Genomic DNA, 25,414 nt, shown 5'->3' with positions numbered 1-25,414 from the left:
ATAGATATAACGGCTACTAGCAGTATAAAAGATTAAAATATCATTGGACCTTCCTCACTTTCACAAATCCTTCGTTGTCCAATACCGACTTCCTCTTAACTTCCTTATTCAAATTCGGATTACACAACTCAATTCCTATTCAAATTATTATTACTATTATTGTTACTACTATTGTTGTTATTACTACTATTGATATTACTACTATTGTAGTTGTTATTATTACTATTATTGTTACTACTATTGTTGTTATTACTACTATTGATATTACTACTATTGATATCAATGATATGGCATCTACACAGCAGCTAAGTAGCGCTAAATTAACACATATACTCGCTTAATACGTAACTACTAAACATATGATGCGTACCTTGCAGGGGTGTAAACACCAACGATGACGACATTCCATTTGTGGCTCCACTTGACTGCATCGCCACAACTCTCTTCTTCGCTACACATTCCATTAGTTACTTACTCGTTAAATACTTTATGGCCATAAATACTACCATGGCTACTTACGTATGTGTATCTTATTTTGCTTTGGCTGTATTGTTAGTTTGCCGTAATTCCCCTTTCCAATCATTCCCAGGCCATCACCTATAATATCCATTAGTCGCCCATAATGCCAATGGCTATAATATACCATATACTACCAACTACTTATAACTAGGTTACCTATCTCCAATCCGAATTCATCCTCTGCTTCTGTTCCAAACTTCAACCTGTTTCTGTACTTTTGGTACTCTCCCATTGCGTATTTTTCCTTCATTTTTCTATATCTTCTTCCTCCTCTCTTACGACCCACTCTCTCCTCAGGCACTGGTAGTGACTTTTTCATGGGTGCCGGTGGCATTTCCAAAGCCTATTGGTTATTGTTTTCATGTACACAGAAATTTAGCAAAACTACTATTGTGGCTAACACTTATATCATAACAATGTTGTAGTTGGTAGCTATCTTACGGTAACACTATTGCAGCCAATACTTATAGATATGCTATCTGTATAACATTGCGTATATATTCCTTACTTTTGACAGGTTTTGTAGTATTAAATTGCGATATTCTTGTCCCATCTGCCCATTTCGATGCTGTTTAAACAAGTCTATTTTTGCCGCCAATGACACTTTACCGCAGACCAACTTTATTGCTCTTCTTCGCACGCTAGGCTCACTCGTTTGAATGATATCACAGTTGTGGATAATACCTAATCATTGTTATAATTGCCATTTTGCAATCATACTACACTACTGCTAGTGATTATGTAACTCCTTACGTAGTTATTAGCTTACCATTTACTATGTAATTTTGATTCTTGTCCGCGCCTATTAGCATCAGATTTTGCGATGGTATTTTTGCCAGGGTTTCCAGACTTCCCACTTTCGCGATCAGCCTCGCCGTCAGCGCCGATCCTATTATCACTGACACGTTTGGCGCTATCAAAATCATCCTTCCTTCCAGGTACACCAGGAGATCGTTTCTGAACTCCGCCAGCAGCATTCCTTCGTTACATGCTCCCAGGGCCTTGTTCAACACCTGCGTCGACAGCGAGGTTCCTGAGGCCATAGTGCTTGCTACTGTTATTGCCATGATCATCGTGTTCGGCAGCAGGTCCGTCAAGTCCACTTTTGTGAAGTCCGATTCATTCTGTGCTCTTTTAACCACTGCTATGTAGTCCAGCGGCGAGTACACTATCGACTCCAATTTCGGGAACCTTTTGGAGTATATGTCTCTGACGTAGTTGTAAATGTTTATGATCTCCTTGTCTATTTCCAGCACCGTTTTGTTACACTGGTCAATGAACGATATTTCACTGGTTTTAACGTTCTTGTCGAGTGCAAGCAACTTCGCTTTCTACATACTTGTTAGTGTTTTATCTCAATATGACTCGACATAACCTCTAGCTTCTATTCGTATACATAACTACTAATTACCTCTACTATTGAATTAATTTCCGGATCCTTAACCATTGGAGAGAAGCTGTTCTCTGCCGAGCCTGATGTGTTGAAGTATTCTTCAACGGCGTCCACGATTGGCGATTCTTCATCCGATTCAAAGGTTTCAATAAGTCCCGGCTCCTTGTTTAAACCTGAATCGTCCTGATCAAACTCTTCATTTTCCAAATTTTCCAAATCCTCCAAAAACGAATCAGCTAAAGTTCCCTGAAAAACCATTAGTACAAGTCAAAAAATAAATAACTTAGCAAATAAATATTTAATACCATTTGGATATGCTTATTCTATATAATACATGTTAAAAAGAGTACAATTAAAAGTAAATTAGTGTAAACTTCCATGGGGAGGTGTTAACGTTTATTTCTTATGTTTGTATTGATTTGGTAAAATTTAACCTTCCATTATGTCTGTAAAAAATGTTTAATTTTTAAACGTAGTTAAAAACTTTATGAAATAACTGCCCTGTTGTGATATAAGCATTTTTAGAATGAGTCCTTCCGCTTATATTGAGGCTTATAAAAGCATTCGGAAAGTACTAACTTCGTCCGTAAATAACGCAACTAACTTTTGTAACACACTGTCCAACTTGAGTACCGATAAATCCAAGAGGTTAATAATAAATTCGGCAGATTCCATTTTTGATGGAATCAAAATACAGGAAACGATAGGGGAAAAACATGAAAAACACAAATTCTATTTCGCAAATTCTCTAGCAAAGATACCTAAAGCCGTTTTTTTACCGAGATGTGCACAGGATGATTCCAGTTCGTGTAATCTGCCCAGTATATTGGAAACGACACTCAATCAAATCGGAGACTCAGACAAGTTTCACTCTAAAGTTAACCTATTTCTGCTTCAATTGAGGGACACAGCAAATTACTTGTCAGAAAATCAGCTACAGGATAACTACGGGCCCTTGAGACCCTTCCTCGTCGATTACCTGAAGAAGTACCAAGAGGTGAGTGACCGACGTAATATGATCTTTAGTCCCTGATTGCCTGCGAATATCTGAAGAAGCCGAAGAAGTTGCACTACTGTTTGACGCTGATGGAAGTTTTAAAGTGTTTTTCAATTGATTCGCAGGATTTACCGCAGACGGTGTGTTAGAGAATAAATTAAATCATTATAGGTAAAAATCATCCTCAAAGATTCACCTGAACTGGTAAAAGCAGTACCATTACAAACATTTCGTTACATATCAAAGTTGGTTTTGGACAGCGACGCAGAAAATCTGTTCAACGAGAGAATGAAGTAAGTAGAGTAACGAGTTGATAGATAGTAAAAAGAGAGGTAGGGGCTGATTAATTCATTAGGTCTATCGCATACGAAAGCCTGAGCAGTCTCATAAAGCACCTTGGAGTAGTGTTCATCAAGTTTGAGAACAAGGTGGACCTGGAGACGTATCTGAGCGCAGTGACGCACAAAATGAAGATTGAAACCTGCAGTAAGGAGGACATTATGGAGTTGCTGAGGAGTTTGAAGGTACTGGGCGCTCGCCACAGGGATGAGGACCTGGCAAATCTAACGAGCTCACTGCTGGAGTTGATATATCCAAGGGTGTCAAAGTATTTTTTGTCAAGCCCACTAGAAGTTTATAAGGCATCAACTGCTCCAACTGAGTCGCACTTATGCAATGATACACTTGAATCTAGAACGATGGATTCTGCCGACGAGACACTTCAAGAGCCAGTATCTGCAGAAGAAGTAGCAGATTTAGAAGCAACGGCGTCGACAACAACAGAGCCACGAGAAGGACCAGTAACAAGGAGTAAATCTGTGGCCACTGGATCGGAATATGAAGTTGACAAGAACGACATAGTGCTGATATTTGAGACCTATATGAAGATTACGACGAAAAGCACCTTTAGTAAAAACTGCCACGAAGCACTAGTTAACTACGTACTGGATAACAAGTTCGCGTTCACTAGCACGCAACTTATAAGAATGGCTTACAGTATTGGCACGAGCGGCAGTAGCATGTCAAAAGTGCTGGTGAAGAACGAGTACGTGCACATGAGTGAAGTGGCAAACAGGCTTGTAAATCACCTGCTGAGTCAACTGAGCACGCTGGAGTTCAACGACCTGTGCCTGGTTTTGTACGCGTACCCGCTGAGTGACTACTTCAGGCTTTACCACATACTGGCAAACTATTCAGCAGAAAACACAAAGTTGCCATCAAGCGACAACTACGATGAAGTCAGAGACAAGGTCATGGGCATAGTGAAGCGTAGGATAGTACAGAACTTGGATAGCAATAACGCAAACAATGGAATATACACAAAGCAAGTAGCAGACTCATTGGTAAGTTAGTGAATCGATAGGGAAGACGCTTGGGCTGTCGTTAATTGCTATCTATATATAACTGCTATTGACTTGGTGATATTGTAGACAATTTAGATATTACGTGGGTATTTCTAATCAACCATGCAGTTGTTTAAGGATTATGACTTTCATGAGTACTTTTCGGCCGATATAAAGAGTATTATTCACTCGCTGACCAAGAATCAGATTTTGGAAATAGTGACAACGAACAACGAAAACAGGAATTTGAATACTGAGGTAATTAAGTAGTTTAGTAAAAGTTGATTAACATTTTTAAATATCAATTGGTACAATAAATAATTAATACAATAATAAATAAATGAATTTAACAATAAGTTCACAAATTTATCGACCAATTAGCAAGTTTAATAATCAATTAGAAAGTTTCATAATTAATTAGCAAGTTTAATAATTAATAAATTAGGTTTTAAATTTAATGCTTGATAAACTGAGTTACAATCTGGACAATATAAATAAGTTGGAAGTGTTGAACAACTTGGCTGAAAAGAACAATTTGGTAAAGATGAGTCCGAACTTAAGCAACAAGCTGTTCTCTACACTGGTGTACAAGCTGATAAACACAAAAACAGGGTACACGCAGTTGTTACAATCGATACAGCATATGCCGAAAGAGTCGGATCCACTACTGGTAAACATCATAATGCAATATTTGAATCGATACATGATACACCTCTCAATATAGTAAGTTTAAAGGTGAAACTGACAACAATGTGTAGCGATGTTGAGTTGCTGTTGCAGTGTGCAAACAAATTTGACGTATTCCACCCGAATATATTTCCGTTGTTGAACTACTCGTACGATTTGAACATATCGAACGCACAAAATCAGGTAATTGAACAAGTAATAGTTTATTTTTGAGTATAAACATGCTTATAAACATAAGTATGATTACAAGTATAAATATGATTACTATTACAACTACAAGTGCACATATATGGTTGTACACATAATAACTCGTTAATATTTAACGGTAGTTGATTGTTTTTAGGTTATAATTAATATGCTGACGTGCCTGAAGAACCTTAAGATTAGACATGAGCCGTTGATTAAGAAGTTTACAGACAAGTAAGCACAGCTAATACTTAGGTACAGCTGTTGTTCAGACTCTTATTCACACTATTATTTACATTGTTATTTACATTGTTATTTACATTGTTATTTACATTGTTATTTACATTGTTATTTACATTGTTATTTACATTGTTATTTACATTGTTATTTACATTGTTATTTACATTGTTATTTACATTGTTATTTACATTGTTATTTACATTGTTATTTACATTGTTATTTACATTGTTATTTACATTGTTATTTACATTGTTATTTACATTGTTATTTACATTGTTATTTACATTGTTATTTACATTGTTATTTACATTGTTATTTACATTGTTATTTACATTGTTATTTACATTGTTATTTACATTGTTATTTACATTGTTATTTACATTGTTATTTACATTGTTATTTACATTGTTATTTACATTGTTATTTACATTGTTATTTACATTGTTATTTACATTGTTATTTACATTGTTATTTACATTGTTATTTACATTGTTATTTACATTGTTATTTACATTGTTATTTACATTGTTATTTACATTGTTATTTACATTGTTATTTACATTGTTATTTACATTGTTATTTACATTGTTATTCACAGTCCATTAAATACACATACATATCTAAAAGAATATAAATAAGCTTGTTTTGACGATGCGTAGGCTTTTGAACAGTTTTAAGAGCTCTAGCAATTACTACATACCGGATTTGATAGCAGTTACCGAGGCGCTGTCGTCACTGTGCATACCATACAACGACCTGTACATGTACCTAATGAACTACCTGTCAGTGAATGCAGCAACTGATTCGGAAACTGTGACGAAAGGTAGAGAGTACAAGGAAAAGGTAAACAGTTTCAGTAGCCTGAGCCTGAAGGATAAAATAAGTCTGCTCTACTCGATAGCAAACTTTGGAATAGTGGATCACAATTTGAAGAATTTGTACATATCAGTGATCAATGAAATGTACGAGCGAGAGTCAAATGAGTCAGAAAATGGAAAGGAAGGAGATGAAAGCATGGATCTTACGAAGGGCAGTAAGCTGAAGGACTCGGAAACACTCCTGAAGCTGTACGAAGTGCACATTGACCTGGTCCTGAACAACATATATAGCGACGAGGCGGACGCGATCAGTAAGAAGCTGAAGCACCCATCAAGTCTATGGTTCACGCGCGAGGAGTTGAAATCGCAGAACTTCAAGAAGTCGAACCTGTACATAACAGTCAGGGTGAGTGGATTTTACGCACATACTGCCAGCAAGACTAGTAGCATTAGCAGCAGTCCTTGCAGTAGTCGTGGCAGTCGCAGTAGCTATAGGGGTAGTCTATTTGTAGTAGTATAGTAGTAGTACATTTGGTATATCCTGTATTGGTAGTAGTCTATTTGTAGTAGTATAGTAGTAGTACATTTGGTATATCCTGTATTGGTAGCAGTTATGGTAATAGTTACGGCAGTACAATAATTTTAGTATGGTCAGTAATCCCGTTCACCTTTTATCTGATAACAGTTAATTGATAAATTAGGACGCTTTGAACGCATTGGATGTTAAGTCCGAGTCTGCAGTCACTGAAATATACTTCTGTAACTTCTTAGTCAGAGACGGAGACAAGTCCACAGTGATCTACGTGGTACCAAACGAGGACGTGCTGAGGTTTTGGACCACCAACTTGGAGACGAGGTCGCTGGAGCCGTGTCCAACGCTATGCATAGGCAACTCGCAAAAGATCATCAGGAACCTGAAGCTGCTGGGATACCAGGTGGCAGAGCTGCAGCAGGCGAAGTGGTACTCGCTTCAGTCGGACCGAGTCGCATATCTGAGGCAGCTGCTGTGCTCAAGTTAATGAGATTGTACCCTTACGTAACTACATAGATACACATGTATGCTTTCGCGGAAATTAACGTGTTAGGAAGGGCGCGGCTGCTACTCGCGTTGCCTCTTGAGGCGGCGCTCGTCCGAGGAGTCGGCGTCCTCGGAGTTGTCCGACAGGAGCTCCTCGCTCCACTCGGGCCTGAAGGTGGCGAGGTAGCGCCGCTCCCAGTTGCGAATGTTCATGGACACGGCCTCGAGCTTCGGAAAGTCGCCCAGGCTCAGAAAGGGCGGAAGCTGCTCGGGCTCGTACTCAATGTTCCTCACGGCGAACAGCTTGCGATACGCGTTGAAGAGCTTCTTGAAAATCCGGTACGGCTGGTTCAGCGTGATCTCGCAGAGCCTCTGCAGCGTGAACGGCGGCAGGTTAAACTCGAGGATGTAGACCAGCGAGTCCAGCTTCACCTTCTTGTAGTCGTCCTCAGTCTCGACTCTGCGCTCGACCTCGGGCTCTTCGCCGGAGCCCTCGGGCGAGTTGCTGCAGTCTGAGGACCTGGAGTTAGGCGGGAGCACGTTCTCCTCGCCGGCCTTCTTGTTGCCGTAGTACACCTCGTCGAAGAGCTTGCTGTACACCAGCAGCAGCAGCGCCTTGACCACCTTCCAGGGGTAGCGGCACTTGCCGCTGGTAGCGATGTCCTCGATGAGTATCAGGCTCTCCACGTTCAGCTTCACCCTGTCCTCGAACTCTTCAAACTTGGCCAGAACATCCAGAACGCCCTTCAAAACCTGCTTGTAGGCCTTGCCGGCGACGCGCTCCGGCTCCGACTCAAACTCTTTCAGCAACTCGGCTTTGAGCCTGGCATATCTCTCGTTCCTTTCAATTTCATTTAAGACTTTACAAGTATTCGAAGGAGGCATTTCTAAACTATAAACTGGGGGTTTGCCTTTAAAATGTGTTCTTTTAACTATTCGTTAAGCCCATGGCACACTCAGAGCCAAATCAGTTTTATAAAATGGTAAAACTACACTAATAAAAATACAATAGACATTTTAAGCGATTGAAGTAATTTATTTACATCAATTTAAAATATATATCTTAAATTCGTCACTGAAACTGATGAATAGTAGGGGTTAGCGATTTATATATTTTAAGAAGATGAATTATTTATAATTTACACAAAATCATCATACAATTATAAAAAATATATTTATATGTAGAAGGTGGGCAATTTTAACAATTTATTAGATTTTACAACTATTTGCTTAAATCACTCAAAAAGATAAGGCTCTCAGGGCCTTCATTAACTATTTTGCACACATCTAAGTATAATAATATTTAATACTTTAAAATAAACATCACTAAACACAGATTCCATATTAACATAATTACTGGGAATACATGTAATATAGTATAACGGATGTAACACAGTCAAATTTGTGTAATAATATAAAGCGATAATCCGTTTAAAAATACTTTTTTAAAACGGTTCCCTAATTTTCAAAAAGATGTTTACTATTATTAAAAAAATGAATTAAAATACAAATGGATGGGGACAACTTCTCCCAGCCGTTTTGTTAGCTAAAATTCAGATATAATTATGTATTTTATATCTGTACAATATTATAAATCATTTTGTAAAATGCAGTAGTGATAATTAGAGTAGGAAGGTCCTACCTTCATGAGTAATAGACATCCGAGTATCATTGATGTAATAGAATCCTTCCTTTTGGGCCTCTCCTGCCTAATCGGAGGAGACCAGTTTTACATCTTGCTATCGCATACAAATGTCTCAGTAAAGTTCCAGTATTTACTACTAGTTTCTTTATCTGTGGCAACTTTTATCGCAGCTGCCATTTGCGATTGCCACACCGATCTTTGCGTTAATGGAGCCCATTTGTGCTACGTGATGCTCCTGGGGAGCCTCGTGGTGTTTGTAAACCAGAAGCTCAAGTCCTTCGTCGTAGTAACGGCCCTAACATCGCTTATCGCGGTCGTGGTAACGTACTTGGTTGTGCAGGCGTTCACACGCTACTCGAGGACCAGAAGGTACCTGCAATCATTCCTATTAGGGTTATTTTCATCACGACTCTTCCCTAATTTTGTCTGGTACTTCTACAAGAGGAGGTTCTTTGAGTACATGTCGCAGTTGTACTCAGTCTCCCTCACACTCATCACTGCTCGATTCGCAACCTGCCTGCTGTCAATGCTGATAAAGGTGGGAAGGAGGAAGTTTAGCTTCTCGAGGGAGAAGGCGAACGGGCTGGTCGGGGGCTGGAGCCGCCTAGGGTTTGCGAAGGGGAACAGTGTGTTTCTGAACTTCTGCCAAAAGGTCAGAGTGTGCCTCTTCCCCTTTTTCGTTCTAATAATGTCCACGGCACTGTACCTGACTTTCCCGCCGACCCTGCTCGCCTCCCACTTCAACTACTCTTCCAACTTCACTGCCTCGCTGAGTTTTATAGAAATGTCGTTCCACCTGTTGGGATGTTGTTTCGGTATCGCATATCCAGTTTCGAAGACAGGTAATGACCCGCGCTTCTACTTCATTACCTTCTTCTTTTACATATTGTACTTCAACAGCCTGGCGATGTACTACTACCTCAAGCACGCCTTTTCGCACTACTACATGTTCCTGCTCGTGATGATCTCAGGCTTCTCACTCGGGTACCTCACGACGTACACACTGCACATCGTGTACAACACGACACTCACTCAGACGTGCATAACCAAGGAGCACTCCAACAGGCACTGCTGCTGTTCGAAGTTCTTCTCGGAGTGCTACTGCAGGTTCCTGAAGCTGATAGGGAACGTCGACAAGACGCTTACCTTCATAGGCATGAACAGGTTCGACTGTTACAGGCCCGAAGTCTTCGGACAACGGACGTTCGTGTATTCGAAGAAAGGAGACCACGCAATCATCATATGCCACTCTTCGGTGAAACTGACAACCAGGGTGATTCAGGAGAAAGAGCGTGAATTATCCGCAACGTGCCCCTGTCTCAAGTTGATTGGCATTTACAAGTTGGAGAGTGTCACTGCGAGCACGTGCAACAACTGCCAGTTATCGGTGAGGCTGGAGGCCTCGTCGCTTAACATACCCGAAGAAGTGATCAAGTGCACTCAGCAGGACTCGGGCGGAGACTGTTCAGCAAAATGTTCAACCTGTTGCTTCACTGTGGACTGTTGCAAAATGTGTAAAAACAGGACTACCACCAAGTTTAAGTGTTGCAAAAAGTGTAGAACTGTGTGTGAACATGTTAAAAAAGACTATGAAAAGTCTAAAACAGCAAATCAACCACAAGCTGGAGCACAAACACAAGCTGGAGCACAAACACAGCCACCAGCACAAGCACAAGGTGGAACACAAAAATCTGGGACAACGGGTGGATCCGAAGCTAAGGAAAAAGAAGCCAAAAATATAGAATTCACGCGAGTGTTCTTCTGTTACTCCAAGGACAATAACACGTACTTTAGGGAGGTTTCTCCCTATACCAAGCCCGAGTTCGACAGTGACCTGAATGTGCAAGACGAGTTTTTGATTAGGGAGATGGCGATATCGTGTTGCTGCCACGCGGACCTGCAGGTTGACCTGCACTGTTCCATGAAGAACAACTTCTTCAGACTCACCCAGATCGAATACAAGAACAAGAGACTGAAAATAGAGTCACTGACCTTTTTGTCTAAGAAGTTTGATGATCAACCGGCTGAGGAACACTCAGCTCAAGAGTCCCAGAAACCAGAGGTGCCTCCACCTGCTAAGGTACCCGAGGTACCTAAAAAACCTGAGGCTGCACCTTCTACCGAACCCAAGGCGTCTGAAAAATCGGCTAAGTGCTGCTGTGAGAGTTCGAGGTTTTCCAAGATGTCAGTCAAGTATAAGCTGCCCGAAAACGATGAGGACTCGATGAACGAAGACCTGAAGGAGCTCGTAAAGCAGCAGGTCCCCAGCGAAGACGAGAACTGCAGGTGCTCGGAAAAGTGCGAAGGCAAGTGCGACTGCTGCAAGAAGGGAAAGGGCAAGGGATGCTGCTGCTGCCTCGTCTGCAAGCTGCCCGTGGACCCCGTGAGCTCCTTCATTAAGAGAATCGACTCGGTGCGAGTGAAGCTGGTGTGCACGACGCTCATCGTGCTCACGGCAGTGTGCCTGCTCGTGGTCGTATCCCTGTTCTTTATGCGGGACAGGTTCATCATGCCGTACGCGTTCGACCCGATGATCACGTTCGCGGACCTGATGCACAACGTGGACTACCACAGCCTACACTCGCGGCCCCGGATCCAGGAGCTGATGCAGCAGGCGGTGCGCCACTGCGGCCAGAGGGGAGCGAAGAAGGCGGAGCTGGCCTACATGCTCAGGCTCTTCACGTGCGTGATGAACCCGCACGAGGCCGACCTGCTGAACAAGTACCTCGAAAGCCACGTCCAAGAGTTCATGATCAGCTCGGCCAAGCAATACAAGGCGGACGCGGTGAGCTGGTGCTACTGCTCCGGCTTCGTCTTCGCGTACCTCGCCTCGGTCTTCGGCGCAGTCCAGAGCTTCTTCTCCTACTGGGAGGAGCTCTGGCAGGGCGAATACTCGGACTACCGCAGGCAGATGTCGCCGCTCATCAACAAGATCGCGCACAAGTCCAAGTTCGCGCTCTCGCTCCTGAGCGAGGTGAAGATCACGCAGCAGGCCATCGACCTCATCAACAGGACGCGCCTGCTCACCTGGAACGAGGTGCTCGACGAGCTCAGGCGCTATACGGACCTGTACAGCGACGAGGTGAGGCTTATCGAGTCGGGCCTCCCGCCCAAGTTCGACCTGCGGCTGCAGCACTTCCTGGACCGCTGGAACCACCGCGTGGACCACATCAGGTACCTAGTCTCGACGCGGCGGTCGATCTTCGACTGGGAGCCCTTTCTGAGCCAGTACGAGAACTTCAGAATGTGGTACCGGTTCTTCAGGATGTTCATCGAGAGGTTCGAGGAGATCGTCTCCTTCCCCCTCCGGGAGCTGAACGCGAACACCAGGGTGTTCGCGAACTACAAGATTTAATGCCTAAAACTACATCTACGTGCACATCTACTGCATACATTTGATATACACTCCCCGACTGAGCCGCGGCCAGGGCCAGACAGGGGAGATATGTGTGTCGGTCGCTATTCACTGAATACACTCATATTACAAATTTTGTGGTTGAATGGAGACAGGTAATTCATAAAAATCACAAATACTAAAAAAATAGAACTAGAGATACACAATGAAGAGTAGAAGGTCGAGGAAGAGCGATTGAAATACGGGTACACTGGAATAGGGGGGACAAACAAACTCAATTTTTCAAAAAACTATATATATAAGGATAACTAGTAGCTGAATCAATTTTGTTTCATAAAGTGTGGACTGAATTGGGAACTAGGCCATACACCTTAGGTCAGATGGGGACGCATGTATCCGAGTCAGGGAATCTTCAGTTAAGATGAGGATAATTTTTTAATTTAAGCTCCCTTCGAGGTTTATTTAATTTTTAACGGAGCTTGGTGGTGACAATTACACTTTGTAGCCGTCAGAATGCTCAGCGGCACCACCGTCATCGCAGACTTCCTGGAGCCCTTCATTCTGGGCATCTCCTGCATCGTCGGAGGAGAGCAGTTCTCCATCCTGCTATCGCATACGACCCTTTCACTAAAGGTACAGTCGTTCATTCTGATCGCCGTGTCTCTGGTCACAATCGTCGTCTCAGCCTTCATTGAAGCGGAATACTCGTTTTTCAACGGGTTTCACTGCTACCACGGGATCTTGTCGATTTTCCTGTACGTCATGGTCAACAACAGGTTCAAGTCGTTTTTTTACGTGACCGCAATGACCTTTTGCATCGGCTTCGTGGTGACATTTTTGATTGTTCAGTCGCTCGCGCACTACCTCACGTCGCGGATGCAGCTGCTGGCCTTCGTCTACGGCATCTTCATCTCGAGGTCGCTGCCGTACATGTGCTGGTACTTCGTGAACAAGAAAATCCCCTACGAGTCGCAGCTGCACTCAGTGGCGACCTCGCTCGGCTCAATGCGCATCATTTTCTGCTTCTTCTCGATGTCGATTAAGATTTTCCTGGGCAGGTTCAAGTTCACCAGCGGCTCGGAGATCAGTTCGTTCGACCGGATGATGCCGCAGCTGACTGTGGGCATTAATTACTTTTTGACCGACAAGGACCTGCTCTGGATACCCAGCGTGAAATACGTTGGCGACAAGGACAAGTGGTCGAACCTTTCTTTCCCGACCTTCCTGACGTACTGCTTTTTCATGGTTTCAGTAATCGTCTACTCAGCCTTCCCTTCTCTGATCCACTCAATTTACTCGATTTACTCGACCAACATCATTTCCCTCCTGACCATGATCAGGGCCATTTCGCACCTCTTCGGGAGCTGCTTCGGCATTTCGTTTCCGGCCACGATATCAGGGAACCTGTCGTTCCTGGTCATAACGTGCCTATCCTACGTGATAGTCATCGTGAACATGTACTTTTACTACAAGTTCTACAACATGCCCATCTTGTTCTTCTTCGAGCTCCTGACGGGCTTCTGCCTCGGCTACCTGTGGTCTTACACACTGGGCACGATCGTCAGCACCTCACTCAACAGGAACTGCCGCCACCAGGACCACAAAATCGACTGCTGCTGCGGCGACAAGATAAACAACCAGTGCTTCTGCCGCCTTCCGTTCATTATAGAGGAGTTGAAGCAGGAGGCCCAGAATGAAGGGGCAAGCATGTTGCGCTTCTTCATCCTTAAGCCAACTGAGCAACCCGAGAAGAAGGGCCAATTTCCCTGTTCAAGGGCGGCAAACAACAAAGGCGAACAGCTGAGGTACCACAAGGAGTCCAAAAACGCAGTTCTCATATTCGTGGGCCCTGAAGTCGCCAGTCAAGTGGGCAAGGTTAGCGAACGCTGCGCCGGCGCTAACACGGAATGCCTGAGGCTGATCAGGGCCTTCTCCCTGGAATCAGTCACCACCAGCTCGTGCACTCGATGTCAACTCACGGTGCGACTCGAGGCAAAAGAAATCAAAGACGCGCTGCCGTGCAAAGGCTGCTCCGAGGGCTCGCAATGCAACTGCTTCTCCGAGCCCGGAAAATGCTGCTGCATCGCTTTCAAAAGCTGTTCGACTCAGTGCAAGAAGGCCAACTGCAAAGTCCACTTTTGCTGCTGCAATGACAAGTGTGCAGCCTGCAAGGACCACATCAAGTCCGACAAGAGCGACACGGCCAGGCTATTCCTGTGCTTCAAAAATGACAATGGTGCGTGCACCCTCAAGGAGATTAAGCCTAACGATTCGACCGACTTCGACGGCGACTTCAGCAAAACAAACGAATTTGACATTACCTGCATGTTCTTTTCGGACTGCTGCCACGTGGACCTGCAGGTAGACCTGTACTGCACCATGAAGAACAACTTTTTCAGACTCACGGGGATCAACTTCCCAAAAAAGTACACCAAGCCCAGTTATCTGTTTTTCAGCCCGTCGACTGCGAAGTGTGTGCACAAAAGGGACCCACAGTGCTGCTGCGCCCACAGAGACCTTGTAAGGTTGGCCGTAAAGTACGACCCCTTGCGATACGATGAAACGTGCAGTATCATATACACATCTAGAACCAGCACCGGTGGATCGTCGGCAGCATCCTCCAGTGAGCAGTCGGTGCAATCGTCAAGTGGAGCATCCAGCGGACATACGAGTGGATCTACAAGCGGAGTGTCACCCCAACCGACCCAAGGATCATCCACCGGCAAGTGCCCTGAAATTTGTGCGCTGGAAGTCGACACTATGGACTCATTTTACAAGAAAATATACCCGCACAGGGCGAAGCTCGTGGTGCTATGCCTGTCCATATTCTCACTGCTATTCTTCCTGACCTTCCTGGTCATTTCAGTCATAAGGGCCTCGAAGCGGCATTACGTCTTCAAGCCCAGGGTGCGGCTCACGAGTCTGGTGGGCATCTTTTCGAGTAACGAGTACAACAGCAACTCGCAAATCATCACCAGGCTTAACTCTCTCAGCGAGGTCGCGAAGCTGGAGGACAACATCTACAGGCAGAAGACCAAGGAGTACGACCAAATGATGCTCGCATTCAGGAGACAGCTGGGCGAGGACCTGGCGGTGAGGCTTCTGACAAAGATAGAGAACCTGTCGGACACGTTCCTGTCGAACAACGGAAAGCCAGAGTACAAGCGCCTGGACAAAGGCGTCATCAAGTGGAGCCACGCAGTGGGCTTCATGTACAAGTACGTGATCATGCACTTCTTCAGCATCCAGAAGTACTTCGCAGTCTGGGAGAAGAACTGGGCGGTCGAGTACCGCAACTACCGCAGGTCCATCGGCCTCAGCATCGACCAGATGTCGCTGAAGTCCAAGTTCTCCCTGACGCTGATGAACGACCCGAAGCTGTCGGAGACGAAGTTCAACAGCATCGGAATATCGCGCCTGGTGACCTGGAACAAGGTCCTCAAGGAGGTGCAGCTGTACTCGACGCTGATAGAGAAGGAGGTGCACCTGAGCCTGGAGACGCTGCCCATGAAGCTGGGCACGCGCCTGGAGCACTTCGTCGAGCGCTGGGACCACAGAGTCGAGAACATTGTTCACTGGTCGAAGAGAATGACGAACATCTACGACTGGAGCAACTTCCTCGCCCAGTACGCCCGCATCAAGGAGTGGGTCCACGACGTAAGCCCGTACCTGAAGGGCAACTCGGACGTGCGGTTCCAGCTGAAGGACCTGAACAAGGGGACGGAAGTCTTCTCGCAGTACAGGATCGACTGAAGAAACTCTAATTTCCTGCTCTTAATATATATTTTACATCTATTACACGAATGAACTGGTTTTCAAAACCAATCGGTGTCGACATTTATTAGATGCGAGAAAGGAAAAATGTGTAGGCAGGATCATGTGTAGCACGGAAATTAAAGACTGAAAATCAAAAAAAAAAAAAATAAATAAAAGTGAAAAAAGCCAGATCTGCAGTTAAAAACGACCGTCGAGGCAAAATTGAGATAATTGTCCGCAATCTATGCGGATCATATCTGAATATCTGGTCTCAGTATAGTGCCACCCGGATTGTGGGAACCTGGCTCTCATCAAAGGCTAATATGTATGGAAACCGGCAAAATATGTATTAATCACACTCGTTAACTTGACATGTCGTTTTTCGACGATAAATTCAGGCTGAAGCCTGGCGCCATTAAAGAGGCGGTCCTGTCCACATATCAACTGGATCTTTCGGAATCTTCAGCAACGAATGCAGAAACCCCCAAGTTAGCCTCGTATCCATCAAATGAGGCGATCGTGTTTAGAGAAAAATGCCAGTATTGCATCATCTCGCGTTCCATCCTGGGTGTATTGACACTGACACGCGAGTCTCTCACATTCGAGCCGGACCTCAGGGACGCAAACGTGGACGAACGCGGCCCCGGCTACTACCAAATTCACGTGGACATGGAAAACATACTGGAGTGTGGCTGTATCGGCGCACCTTCCCACGAGCTGGTCGGACTGGAGGATATGCGCTGCAACGGATTCCTCCAGGTGGTGGTAAAGCAGTACTCGGACAGTTTCGAGTCCCAGCACGAACTCAACTCAAGTTTCGAGTCCATGGCCTCGGACTCGACGCACTACGAAAGGAACAGGCGCTCGCTCCTGTCGAACCTGACGCGGCTGGGCTCAACAATAACATCAGTGTTCTCGGGCTCTGGGAAGCCGAGGTCCCCGGTGTTCCCGAGGAGGGAGCTCACGCACGTGTCCATCCTCTTCGGCTTCTTCAGCAAGGAGCTGGCGTACGCCTGCACGAACAAGCTCATGTCGCTCATCGACCAGTGCAACAGCTCGGAGCCCTCCTCAGACCGGTCCAAGATCATGCGAATTCCCTTCTCGAGCAACAGCCTCATCGACAGCTGGAACACGCTGAGCGACACGGTCGAGGAGCTGGAGGACCCGAGCGAGCGGTACGTGAGCCTGGACCACTGCAAGATGGTAGGGGACAGGAGCAAGATTCTGGATTTCGACATGGTGAGGAAGCTGGCCTCAAACTTCCCGGCGAGCCTGGCGATCAGAGAGTGGGTCCTGAGCTTTGAAACGGACCACGACGGAGTCAGCTACCACACCTTCTACAGGAATCTCGAAAACAAGGAAAACTGCATAATAGTCATCGAAGACCTGAAGGGAGGCGTCTTCGGAGCGTTCACGCCGCAAATCAGGTACAACCTGCGCTTCTACGGCTCAGGGGAGACCTTCGTGTTCAAATTCGAGGCCGGCGACCTGAAGATATTCAAGTCTCAGGGGAAAAACCGGTGCTACATATACTCGAGCGACCACTCGGTGATAATAGGAGGCGGCGACAACGCGGCCATAACGATAGGCAAGGCCTTCAAGGTGGGCACAACGGGCCACAGCGAAACGTTCGACAACGAACCCCTGTCGGTGGACAGGCACTTTGAAATAAAGCACATGGAAGTGTGGACATTCGGTGGATTTGTAACATAGCTTCAATAATGAACTTTAATATATTTCTGTCATTAATGGTGTGTTTAATCACTGGTACTACTAGTACCCTGAGGAGGGCCTTTTTTGTTAAAGTGTGGTACTAGTTAAGGCTGTTAATATCTATGAATTTACTGGTTACCTACGATGAATGGTGAGTATGGAAACATAGACAGTGTGTTAAATAATGTGTAAGGATGACATTCTCGGATTCCAGGGGCTCATAGAATTATTAGTGGGTAAATAGTTAGAATATAATAGTATAATTGATAAATGCAAAAATTAGAATGAACTAGGGAATTTTGGTAAGTTTTTGCCACTATCATATTAGTCGTGATTCTAGGGTATACACCATGCAGAAAACACAAACTTTATTTTTTTTCAATGCCTACTGATACTATAGTCTCCCAGGTAAGTGTAAATACCTATATTAATAAGCCTTCTACACCAAAGGAGCCTAATCAGATCATAAACACAGACTTAGAACATGTGTACTGCGATTCACTAAAAAATCAGAGTTTGTCGGACCCACCCCGCAAAACTGAGGAATCGAACTTCTATTTAAGCAAATTTAATTCCGATTTAAGGGATAGGTTGCAGAATCTGTTCAGATACGGGTCCCATAGTTCACTTTTGGAGGATGAAGCATTTGTGTATTTGGAACCACTCAAAAAATTCCTTCAAAACGCAAATGTTTCGTACGAACAAAGGAACCTACTCGAGTTTTGCCTTTTGATTTTGATTTTTTTGAAAAATAATAAAAAGGATTGCAACAACAGTAACATAGAACTTAGCCTGGATTCCATACACAAATTTGACATATGTCCAGAGATTGTGAGCAAAATAGTCCACGGAAGCAGGCTCTTTTATAAAAACCAAGGAGATGAGCTGGAGTTATTGGTAAATGTTTGTATTTGGACCACGGAAGTCGGGAACTCTCCAAACCTAATTCAGCTGTGCTACCAGCTGTTGATCCAGGCGCTGAGATGCGGATATAAAAGTGACCTAGTGGAGTCATACATAAGAAACTCAATACTGTCGAGGAGCTCAGTAATAACGTACATTTCACACACACAGTCACACTACCAGCACGTGTACTGGAACCTGAGGATCCTACAAGTTGCACTGTCGAAGAAGATGCTGAAGGAAGAAGATGCGAAGAAGGTGAGGGAGTTCGGACTTAACGCACTGAAACTGAGTAATAAGTCGTTGTACATTCTGGACGAAACAGCCTGCCTGCTGGCACAAGTGTGGATGGTAGAAGGAGAGGACTTTGACATAGGAATGGAAAACAGACTAAGAGTGTTGGTTAAACTGCTGAGCACATCAGATAACTCGTTCCTAATTCACTTTAAAATGGAAGAGTTGACAAAATTGGCAATTTCAGGGCCACTAGAACAGAGAAAGCTGGCACTGAAGTGTTTATCACTGGTGCCAGAAAAACACGGAAACGCAGTCTTGACTAAGGTGATAGAAAAGCTTCTATACAAAAATAACTTTACGACATACAGGTCATTCATAAAAAATTTGGACTTGGGGATCCTGACGATAGGCTCAAAATATTTGAAGGACCTGGACTCGGCAGTTAAGTATTTGAATAGTCTCCACAAGTTGACGAATAACATCATATACGGCTCAGAAATTAACAAGGGGGAGAGTGCACGAAGCTCCGTCCTGGAGGGAGCGACTGCAGAAAAGGAGAGTAAGGTGTACGACTACGACTTCGTGGTTCTGCTGAAGATACTGACGGCGACGCCGCTGGGGCCGTGCTGCATAAAGAGAATCATAGAAAAGTTGAACGCGCTCAAGAGTAACCTGAACCAGTACTACTATCAAATATTTGACCTCGTCAACGCAATAATAGCGACCAGGTCGCAGATCTCGGAGATGAACACGATGTCAGTGGACGTGGACTACGGGCCAGACCTCTCGCTGTATTTGCTCCTGGGCATGGACGCAAACTTCACGAGCATTAGAAGGGACTACATAAGGGCGCTGACGATCTCAACAAACCACATCGATTTCGACTACGTCAACTACATCATGAAGACGATAAAGAACATTGTGAAGCGTATTGGCCGTGGTAGTAGGACCTGCAGCACCGCCAGTTACTGTAAAGCAGGCGCCACAGTTGACACTGAAGCCAGTGACAACGGCCTTAAGAAGGCCAACGAAGGCACACCAAGTTCCTGTATCGACAGAGCAGCTGTCACCACAGTGAAAGCGTACAGTGAGTGGGCGCTGAAGATCATGGTCACCGGGCTGTGCGAGTACCTGGAGGTCTTCATTGAGCACAACGCGTTGGGCATCTACGGAGCGAACCACCCGAGAATAAATAAGCTGTGCAAGGGGACGATAGACCTGTTCAAGTCGATAGTAAAAAACACGTCGGTGACGAGTGACCTGAGCATTGTGGCGCAAATGGTCAAAGTGCTGAAGGGAATGTACGAGTACAACAAAGGGACGCTGGCTAAAATGCAAACTGTTATCCATAAAATAGTGGGTGTAATGTATAAGCACTGCTTCAACCTTGGAAGTAATTGGCGAATGAGCGCCATTGATGGCAACGAAGACGGAGACGATGTTAACGGAATTGAAATTGTGGTCGACAGTAGTGAGAGTCAGGCCGGAGAGAGAAGTGGGTTTGAGGAACAAGTGGACGGGTACAAGGAGGAGCTGCTAGTAAACTTCTGCAGCCTCTACGAAGCAGTAAGCTGCGAAGAGTTGCCCTTCCACCTAGTGGAGCCCGCAGTGCTGGCGCTGGTATATAAGGAGTGCGCCGGCCACGCGGCCAGGGGGCTGTGCAACACCATCACGCTGCACGCCACCAAGAAGATCCTGCAGACGACGGCGAATCAGCTGACGCTTCTGGAAGCGCACGACTGGGGCGGCCATGTCATAGCGGATTTGAGGAGTTTGGTGAGCCTCGTGCTGACGAAGCTGAAGCGAAAGCACTGCAGTCTCGTCGAAAGGGGGCTCGCACACACCTTTAAGTTTTACAGCCACAACTTCAGATTAACCCAGGATTCCATGGAAAAAAGGTTAAAGGAGCTCCTGGACGTGGGCCTGGTGCACCTGTATCACGTCGACGAGGTCAAGCTTTTCGAGTCCGACTACACCCTAGCCCCGGACGTCGTACAGAAGTTTTCCCACGACTGTCCCGGCGAGTGAATTTAATATGTACATTTATACACGTTTAAGCATTTGGAAGGTAGATTAGTCCGCAAATACTGATATGTTTGCTGATTTGCCACAGTATGTACGTATCCAGGATCAGCAGGCTGCAAGTGTCGCACGAAGTGCTATCCTCAGTTCCCTGGGCTGGAACCTCGAGGCTGGTCTGCATAATGGACGAGGTTGCACAGAGAGGACCCAATGACCAGAAAACATGGTCGACTTTGCTGAGAAGGGCCGACATAATACTAGACAGCTTCAACAGCAACAATCTATCGAGGATGGCAGTAATCCTGACTAAAAACACGTATTCAGACTCCTCGTTTCTGGAAAGGCTAAAATCGCAATGCCTAAAGAAGGCGGAAGAGTCCGATTTACTATCCTGTTGCGGTATTCAACTTAGATATTCACGCACATTTTACACAATTCACACACTTGACACACTATTTTCACTTAAACGCCGAATTGTTTTTCAGGGTTTCTTTACGCACTCAACAAAATGGGACTGTGCGACGCCAGAGTTTTATCGCAATTCAGACCTCGAGTTACTGAGCAACTCTCATCAGCCAAGGATTCCTACCCACTAGTCCTGGTAACACTTACACACTTCCACTGGCTATTTATTTGCATTGTACAGCGTTGTTACAGATACACATATCATCTAACGCATTGTTATGAACACATAAAAATAAGTAGATTCTCAACGCTTACTGCACTAGCAAGGACCGGCAAATGGTGATCGCACTGTTAAGTGAGCTTAAAGGGTACACCGCCAGCTTAAAACCACAGGCGTTTGCAATGATAATCATTGACGTTCTGTCAAATTTTAGCGATCCTGAGGTGTTAGGGAACTTGGAAACATTCATTCTAAACTCTCTGAACTGCATTGAGAGCATGGACCTGAGATCTCTCGTTCGACTGTACAGCGTCTTCAGTGGTACAAGCCACCCACTGAGGGATCAGTATTTGGAGACCTTGGCAAACACACTCAGTAATTCGATTCACCACGTATGTGTTTATCATGTTTACCACTTTTTACTATATATTTTCATATTAATGACTTTTTAATATAGGCCACACTGCATCAATTATCCACTGTTTTACTGGGATACACTAGGTGTTCAGTGGATACTAAGCTTCTGCGTGCAGTAATAGATTCAATAAAGTTAAAATATGAATCGGGGGATTTGCAGGAACTTTTATTCCTGTTATCCAACCTTTTGAAATTGAATCTCAATGGTAACGTCGCTACTATTTGTACCAATACCATTTATTATTCCTACCACTATTCCCACCACTATTACTACTAATACTAATACATCTACTACCACTATTAATACGAGTACTGTCACTATTAATACGAGTACTGTCACTATTAATACGAGTACTGTCACTATTAATACGAGTACTGTCACTGGTTGTATTAATACACTATAGAGCTGTCCTTGGTGGAAGACCTAGTGAACAGAATAGTTAAATTTAAACACATTAACGGCGTGCAACTGTCAAATGTAAGTTCACACCAGTAAATTAGTTATTTAGCTGGTGTATTTGGGCGGCAAGCATAAGCTGGACATACCCTATCGCTTCATTTTCGAGCACTACCAAAGACTGAAGGACACATTTGCCCCGAGGGACCTGGCGCTGTTCGCATACGGAATGCACAAACTCGGTGACCTGTCTCTGCACCCTGAGCTTTACGAACGCGCAAGACAGATTGCGAATAACGACTATGATACAACATCACACACCATTTTAAAAAAAGTTTTCACGAATTTAAACTGAACTTCCTAATGTAGTCCTCCTCCCCCTCGTAGTCACTTAGCTACAGATTCGTTACCTAGGGCACACTTACTGCTTTGGAAAGGGACAAGTACCTATACGCAGCCACGTTGACGCTGAGGGGACTCACGTCCTCTTCAAGTTCCCAGAGCCTACAATGGCAATAACAACAACAATGTTAATAGCAATAGCAGCAATAGCATCAATAGTAAACAGATGTTAATAACAACAGCAACAACAGCTAATGTTTGGACGTTAAACTCACGTTACGCTGGACACCTTCGAGGTCATCCTCAGCGTTTTCGACTCCACACAGTCATGTTTGGTCAATTCGGACGCCTTAACTGGTTTGTCCACTTCCACAATAATCATCTTATACCCGAGTTCGTCCAGTGCCAACTCACTTCCGCGCAGCTGTCGTCCCCTGAAGAACAGGTAGTACTTCTCCCTCAGGAACTTATCAGTCCCCTTGAGGGGATAGTACACATCTTTTACATAGTTTTCCGTTACTTTTACAGAAAACTCAACATTGTCCGCAGAGTATCCGCAGAGTTCCTTAAGTTCATACCCGCCTAAACCGTGCTCAAGTTACAGTCTTCATAACGCTCACCTGGAATTGAATTATCGTCTGAAACGTGATCTGGAACCTTCTTTATTTTACTTTTAAACCGTTTTTTAAAATCGGTCCTTCCATTATACTTAATTAGACATGGTAGAATGTGTACCTCGACATCATCCATATTGCGAAAAAAAAGAGTAAACTACAGGATAAATAATTGTACATAACAAACAACGTGTGTTTAATGCCAATGTGGACTATAATATCAATTGTGTATAAAAATGAATATTATATTTACAACGTCATTCCGCCCAATTGTGTGTGGTTTACTTAAATTTTATATGGCAAATATTTTCGATGAAATACGGATTATCTTCAGAGGCCCATCAGAAAGGTTGTTCGTGGCGTACAAACCTATAGGATGGCATGTATGCTCACCTTCCGGCAAGGCGAAGCTTCAGGATTCCTTATCCTCTGTTGTTGCCGCAAAGTTGCGAATTTCCGAGGATTCCATTAAGTTTCCAAGCAAGCTTAGGATTAACCAAAAGGGCCTCGTGATAGGAACCACCGACGACCCAATGTACTCCCAAATTTCAAAGCTAATTGCGGACTGCCAATGCACGAAAACCTACACATGTATCACTACCTTCAGTTTAAAGGATTTTCTATCAAACAATGGTAACTTGAACATCGCTTTAGACGACTCCTCACACCCTAACTCTGTTTTAAGCGGAAAGATTAATTTTAATCTGGAAAAATACCAGAAGGCGTCACAAAGTGACCCTGACGTTATAGTAGACTCACTACCTAACGCTAGTCCATTTTCTTTAAACTTTAGGGTTACTAGCTTATCCGACTACGCTTCAAATTATGAGCACTCAATCAGCTGTTCGCCGGACACTCTGGCTAGTTCTGGTCGGTACTCCGTCCTGGAGGTTGAGACTAGCCATAAACTGGTGGACAAACACCTCCACCAGATTCTAGAAGGCCTGGGCATCAAGGTCATGAACGAGTACAATAAAAGATTAAATGAGTACTGTAAGATGATGCAGCTTTCCAAAATTAAGATTCCTCATCCAATTTTGAGAGGCCGACTCATCTCTTCTGCGGTCGAGTTTCCAATGGCCACTTGGATGCACCAACTGCAATAATTAAATTGTAATCGGTCGGTTCTTTTTTAAATTTAAATACTAATGTTTTCCTCAAGTGTCATTTGCTATTTACTATTTTTTTTCATTTTCTTATTTATTTTTAAATTTTTTCTCGTGTTCTTCTACAAATTTGCGCATTTTTGCTTGTGTTTCCATCTCTCTGACCACCGAGGGCTGCACATCGACCATTAAATCTGTGAATGCCAACTCGTGTTCTCTCCATTCCACAGGAATCTAAGAATATTAGTTTATCAGAACATCAAGTAACTCAGAGACCATTGCGTACATTGTGTACATTCCATACAGCATACATAGCCACTTACTGTTGGTGCTTTGTACGATTCCATTGATTTTGGCTGTTTATAGTCTCCTTTGGGTGCTGAGAGCACCTCTTCTGCTATCTTTTCATTGAGCTTCTTCTCCTTCAACAACGTCTCCACGAATCCTATAGATCCGTTTTTCAATGTGTAACGTACACACTTGCTACTTATGTTAACTAAATTAATCTACTGCACTAAACTAACTTATTTCAAACTAATGTAACAGGCATTAGGGTATGTACAGTTACAGTTAGCCGTGTTAATGAAAGTTACCTGGCTTGTCTAAATAGTCCAAGTTATAGTGTGACACTGGTAAGTCGTAATCCACTGCAACTTGCGCCTTCTAAAGCCATAATCAGTACAGCAATCCTTTATTTACTATTCTAACTGTTACCTTTGCGAGCTCTGAGTCGAATTCGTACATTCTGTTGACATCTTCCTGTGTAAAATGTGCTCTGTGCTCCACCAGGGACTTCATTTCCAGTAACTGGGCTACGGCCATAACACCTAAATGTTATTCATTTAATACTTTCATTTATTTTATCTTCATGGGCTATTTTAGGCTTAATCTCATGTTTACTGGTGGAATATGCTTATTCGAGTAATACCTGGATGCGATACGAACGGCGTCCTGTTTACGTGGGTTCCGAACATAACTAAGGCATCACAAACCTTCTGTGAGCGCATAATACTGGTAATACGTATCATTTTACAAACACAAAATTAGAAATTTACAAATTCTCAAGGGATCAGATGGGGTG

General features: G+C 44.1%; 10 protein-coding genes across 10 annotated transcripts; 6 read left to right on the top strand and 4 right to left on the bottom strand.

The window, feature by feature from the left end:
- Positions 1-40: 40 nt before the first annotated feature.
- TOT_020000584 (U4/U6 snRNP-associated protein) lies at positions 41-2,292 on the bottom strand (the record flags this gene model as incomplete). Its single annotated transcript, XM_009692331.1, has 8 exons — positions 41-135; positions 371-451; positions 520-597; positions 676-862; positions 1,028-1,203; positions 1,289-1,850; positions 1,931-2,158; positions 2,287-2,292. 8 exons carry the CDS (start codon positions 2,290-2,292, stop codon positions 41-43), a joined length of 1,413 nt encoding a protein of 470 aa, XP_009690626.1.
- Positions 2,293-2,438: 146 nt separating this feature from the next.
- Positions 2,439-7,202, top strand: TOT_020000583 (conserved hypothetical protein; the record flags this gene model as incomplete). Its single annotated transcript, XM_009692330.1, has 11 exons — positions 2,439-2,909; positions 2,939-3,049; positions 3,081-3,202; positions 3,265-3,516; positions 3,721-4,252; positions 4,382-4,510; positions 4,698-4,790; positions 4,988-5,122; positions 5,283-5,359; positions 6,025-6,589; positions 6,885-7,202. 11 exons carry the CDS (start codon positions 2,439-2,441, stop codon positions 7,200-7,202), a joined length of 2,805 nt encoding a protein of 934 aa, XP_009690625.1.
- Positions 7,203-7,282: 80 nt separating this feature from the next.
- Positions 7,283-8,086, bottom strand: TOT_020000582 (conserved hypothetical protein; the record flags this gene model as incomplete). The annotated part of the gene is made up of 1 exon (XM_009692329.1): positions 7,283-8,086. One exon carries the CDS (start codon positions 8,084-8,086, stop codon positions 7,283-7,285), a length of 804 nt encoding a protein of 267 aa, XP_009690624.1.
- A 761-nt stretch (positions 8,087-8,847) lies between these two features.
- TOT_020000581 (conserved hypothetical protein) lies at positions 8,848-12,201 on the top strand (the record flags this gene model as incomplete). The annotated part of the gene is made up of 1 exon (XM_009692328.1): positions 8,848-12,201. One exon carries the CDS (start codon positions 8,848-8,850, stop codon positions 12,199-12,201), a length of 3,354 nt encoding a protein of 1,117 aa, XP_009690623.1.
- A 513-nt stretch (positions 12,202-12,714) lies between these two features.
- TOT_020000580 (conserved hypothetical protein) lies at positions 12,715-15,954 on the top strand (the record flags this gene model as incomplete). The annotated part of the gene is made up of 1 exon (XM_009692327.1): positions 12,715-15,954. The coding sequence occupies one exon, from the start codon at positions 12,715-12,717 to the stop codon at positions 15,952-15,954; it is 3,240 nt and encodes a 1,079-aa protein (XP_009690622.1).
- A 375-nt stretch (positions 15,955-16,329) lies between these two features.
- Positions 16,330-17,670, top strand: TOT_020000579 (uncharacterized protein; the record flags this gene model as incomplete). The annotated part of the gene is made up of 1 exon (XM_009692326.1): positions 16,330-17,670. The coding sequence occupies one exon, from the start codon at positions 16,330-16,332 to the stop codon at positions 17,668-17,670; it is 1,341 nt and encodes a 446-aa protein (XP_009690621.1).
- Positions 17,671-18,051: 381 nt separating this feature from the next.
- Positions 18,052-22,626, top strand: TOT_020000578 (conserved hypothetical protein; the record flags this gene model as incomplete). The annotated part of the gene is made up of 8 exons (XM_009692325.1): positions 18,052-20,177; positions 20,280-20,810; positions 20,924-21,231; positions 21,318-21,433; positions 21,538-21,849; positions 21,915-22,080; positions 22,279-22,352; positions 22,384-22,626. 8 exons carry the CDS (start codon positions 18,052-18,054, stop codon positions 22,624-22,626), a joined length of 3,876 nt encoding a protein of 1,291 aa, XP_009690620.1.
- A 258-nt stretch (positions 22,627-22,884) lies between these two features.
- TOT_020000577 (conserved hypothetical protein) lies at positions 22,885-23,363 on the bottom strand (the record flags this gene model as incomplete). The annotated part of the gene is made up of 2 exons (XM_009692324.1): positions 22,885-23,195; positions 23,234-23,363. The coding sequence occupies 2 exons, from the start codon at positions 23,361-23,363 to the stop codon at positions 22,885-22,887; spliced, it is 441 nt and encodes a 146-aa protein (XP_009690619.1).
- Positions 23,364-23,523: 160 nt separating this feature from the next.
- Positions 23,524-24,333, top strand: TOT_020000576 (conserved hypothetical protein; the record flags this gene model as incomplete). Its single annotated transcript, XM_009692323.1, has 1 exon — positions 23,524-24,333. One exon carries the CDS (start codon positions 23,524-23,526, stop codon positions 24,331-24,333), a length of 810 nt encoding a protein of 269 aa, XP_009690618.1.
- A 90-nt stretch (positions 24,334-24,423) lies between these two features.
- TOT_020000575 (conserved hypothetical protein) lies at positions 24,424-25,361 on the bottom strand (the record flags this gene model as incomplete). Its single annotated transcript, XM_009692322.1, has 5 exons — positions 24,424-24,567; positions 24,657-24,778; positions 24,927-24,996; positions 25,048-25,160; positions 25,262-25,361. The coding sequence occupies 5 exons, from the start codon at positions 25,359-25,361 to the stop codon at positions 24,424-24,426; spliced, it is 549 nt and encodes a 182-aa protein (XP_009690617.1).
- Positions 25,362-25,414: the final 53 nt, after the last annotated feature.

This window comes from Theileria orientalis, chromosome 2 (assembly GCF_000740895.1).
Source record: "Theileria orientalis strain Shintoku DNA, chromosome 2, complete genome".
NCBI lineage: Eukaryota > Apicomplexa > Aconoidasida > Piroplasmida > Theileriidae > Theileria > Theileria orientalis.
The sequence above is the reverse complement of the archived record's forward strand: the minus strand, read 5'-3'. Positions and strand labels throughout refer to the sequence as shown.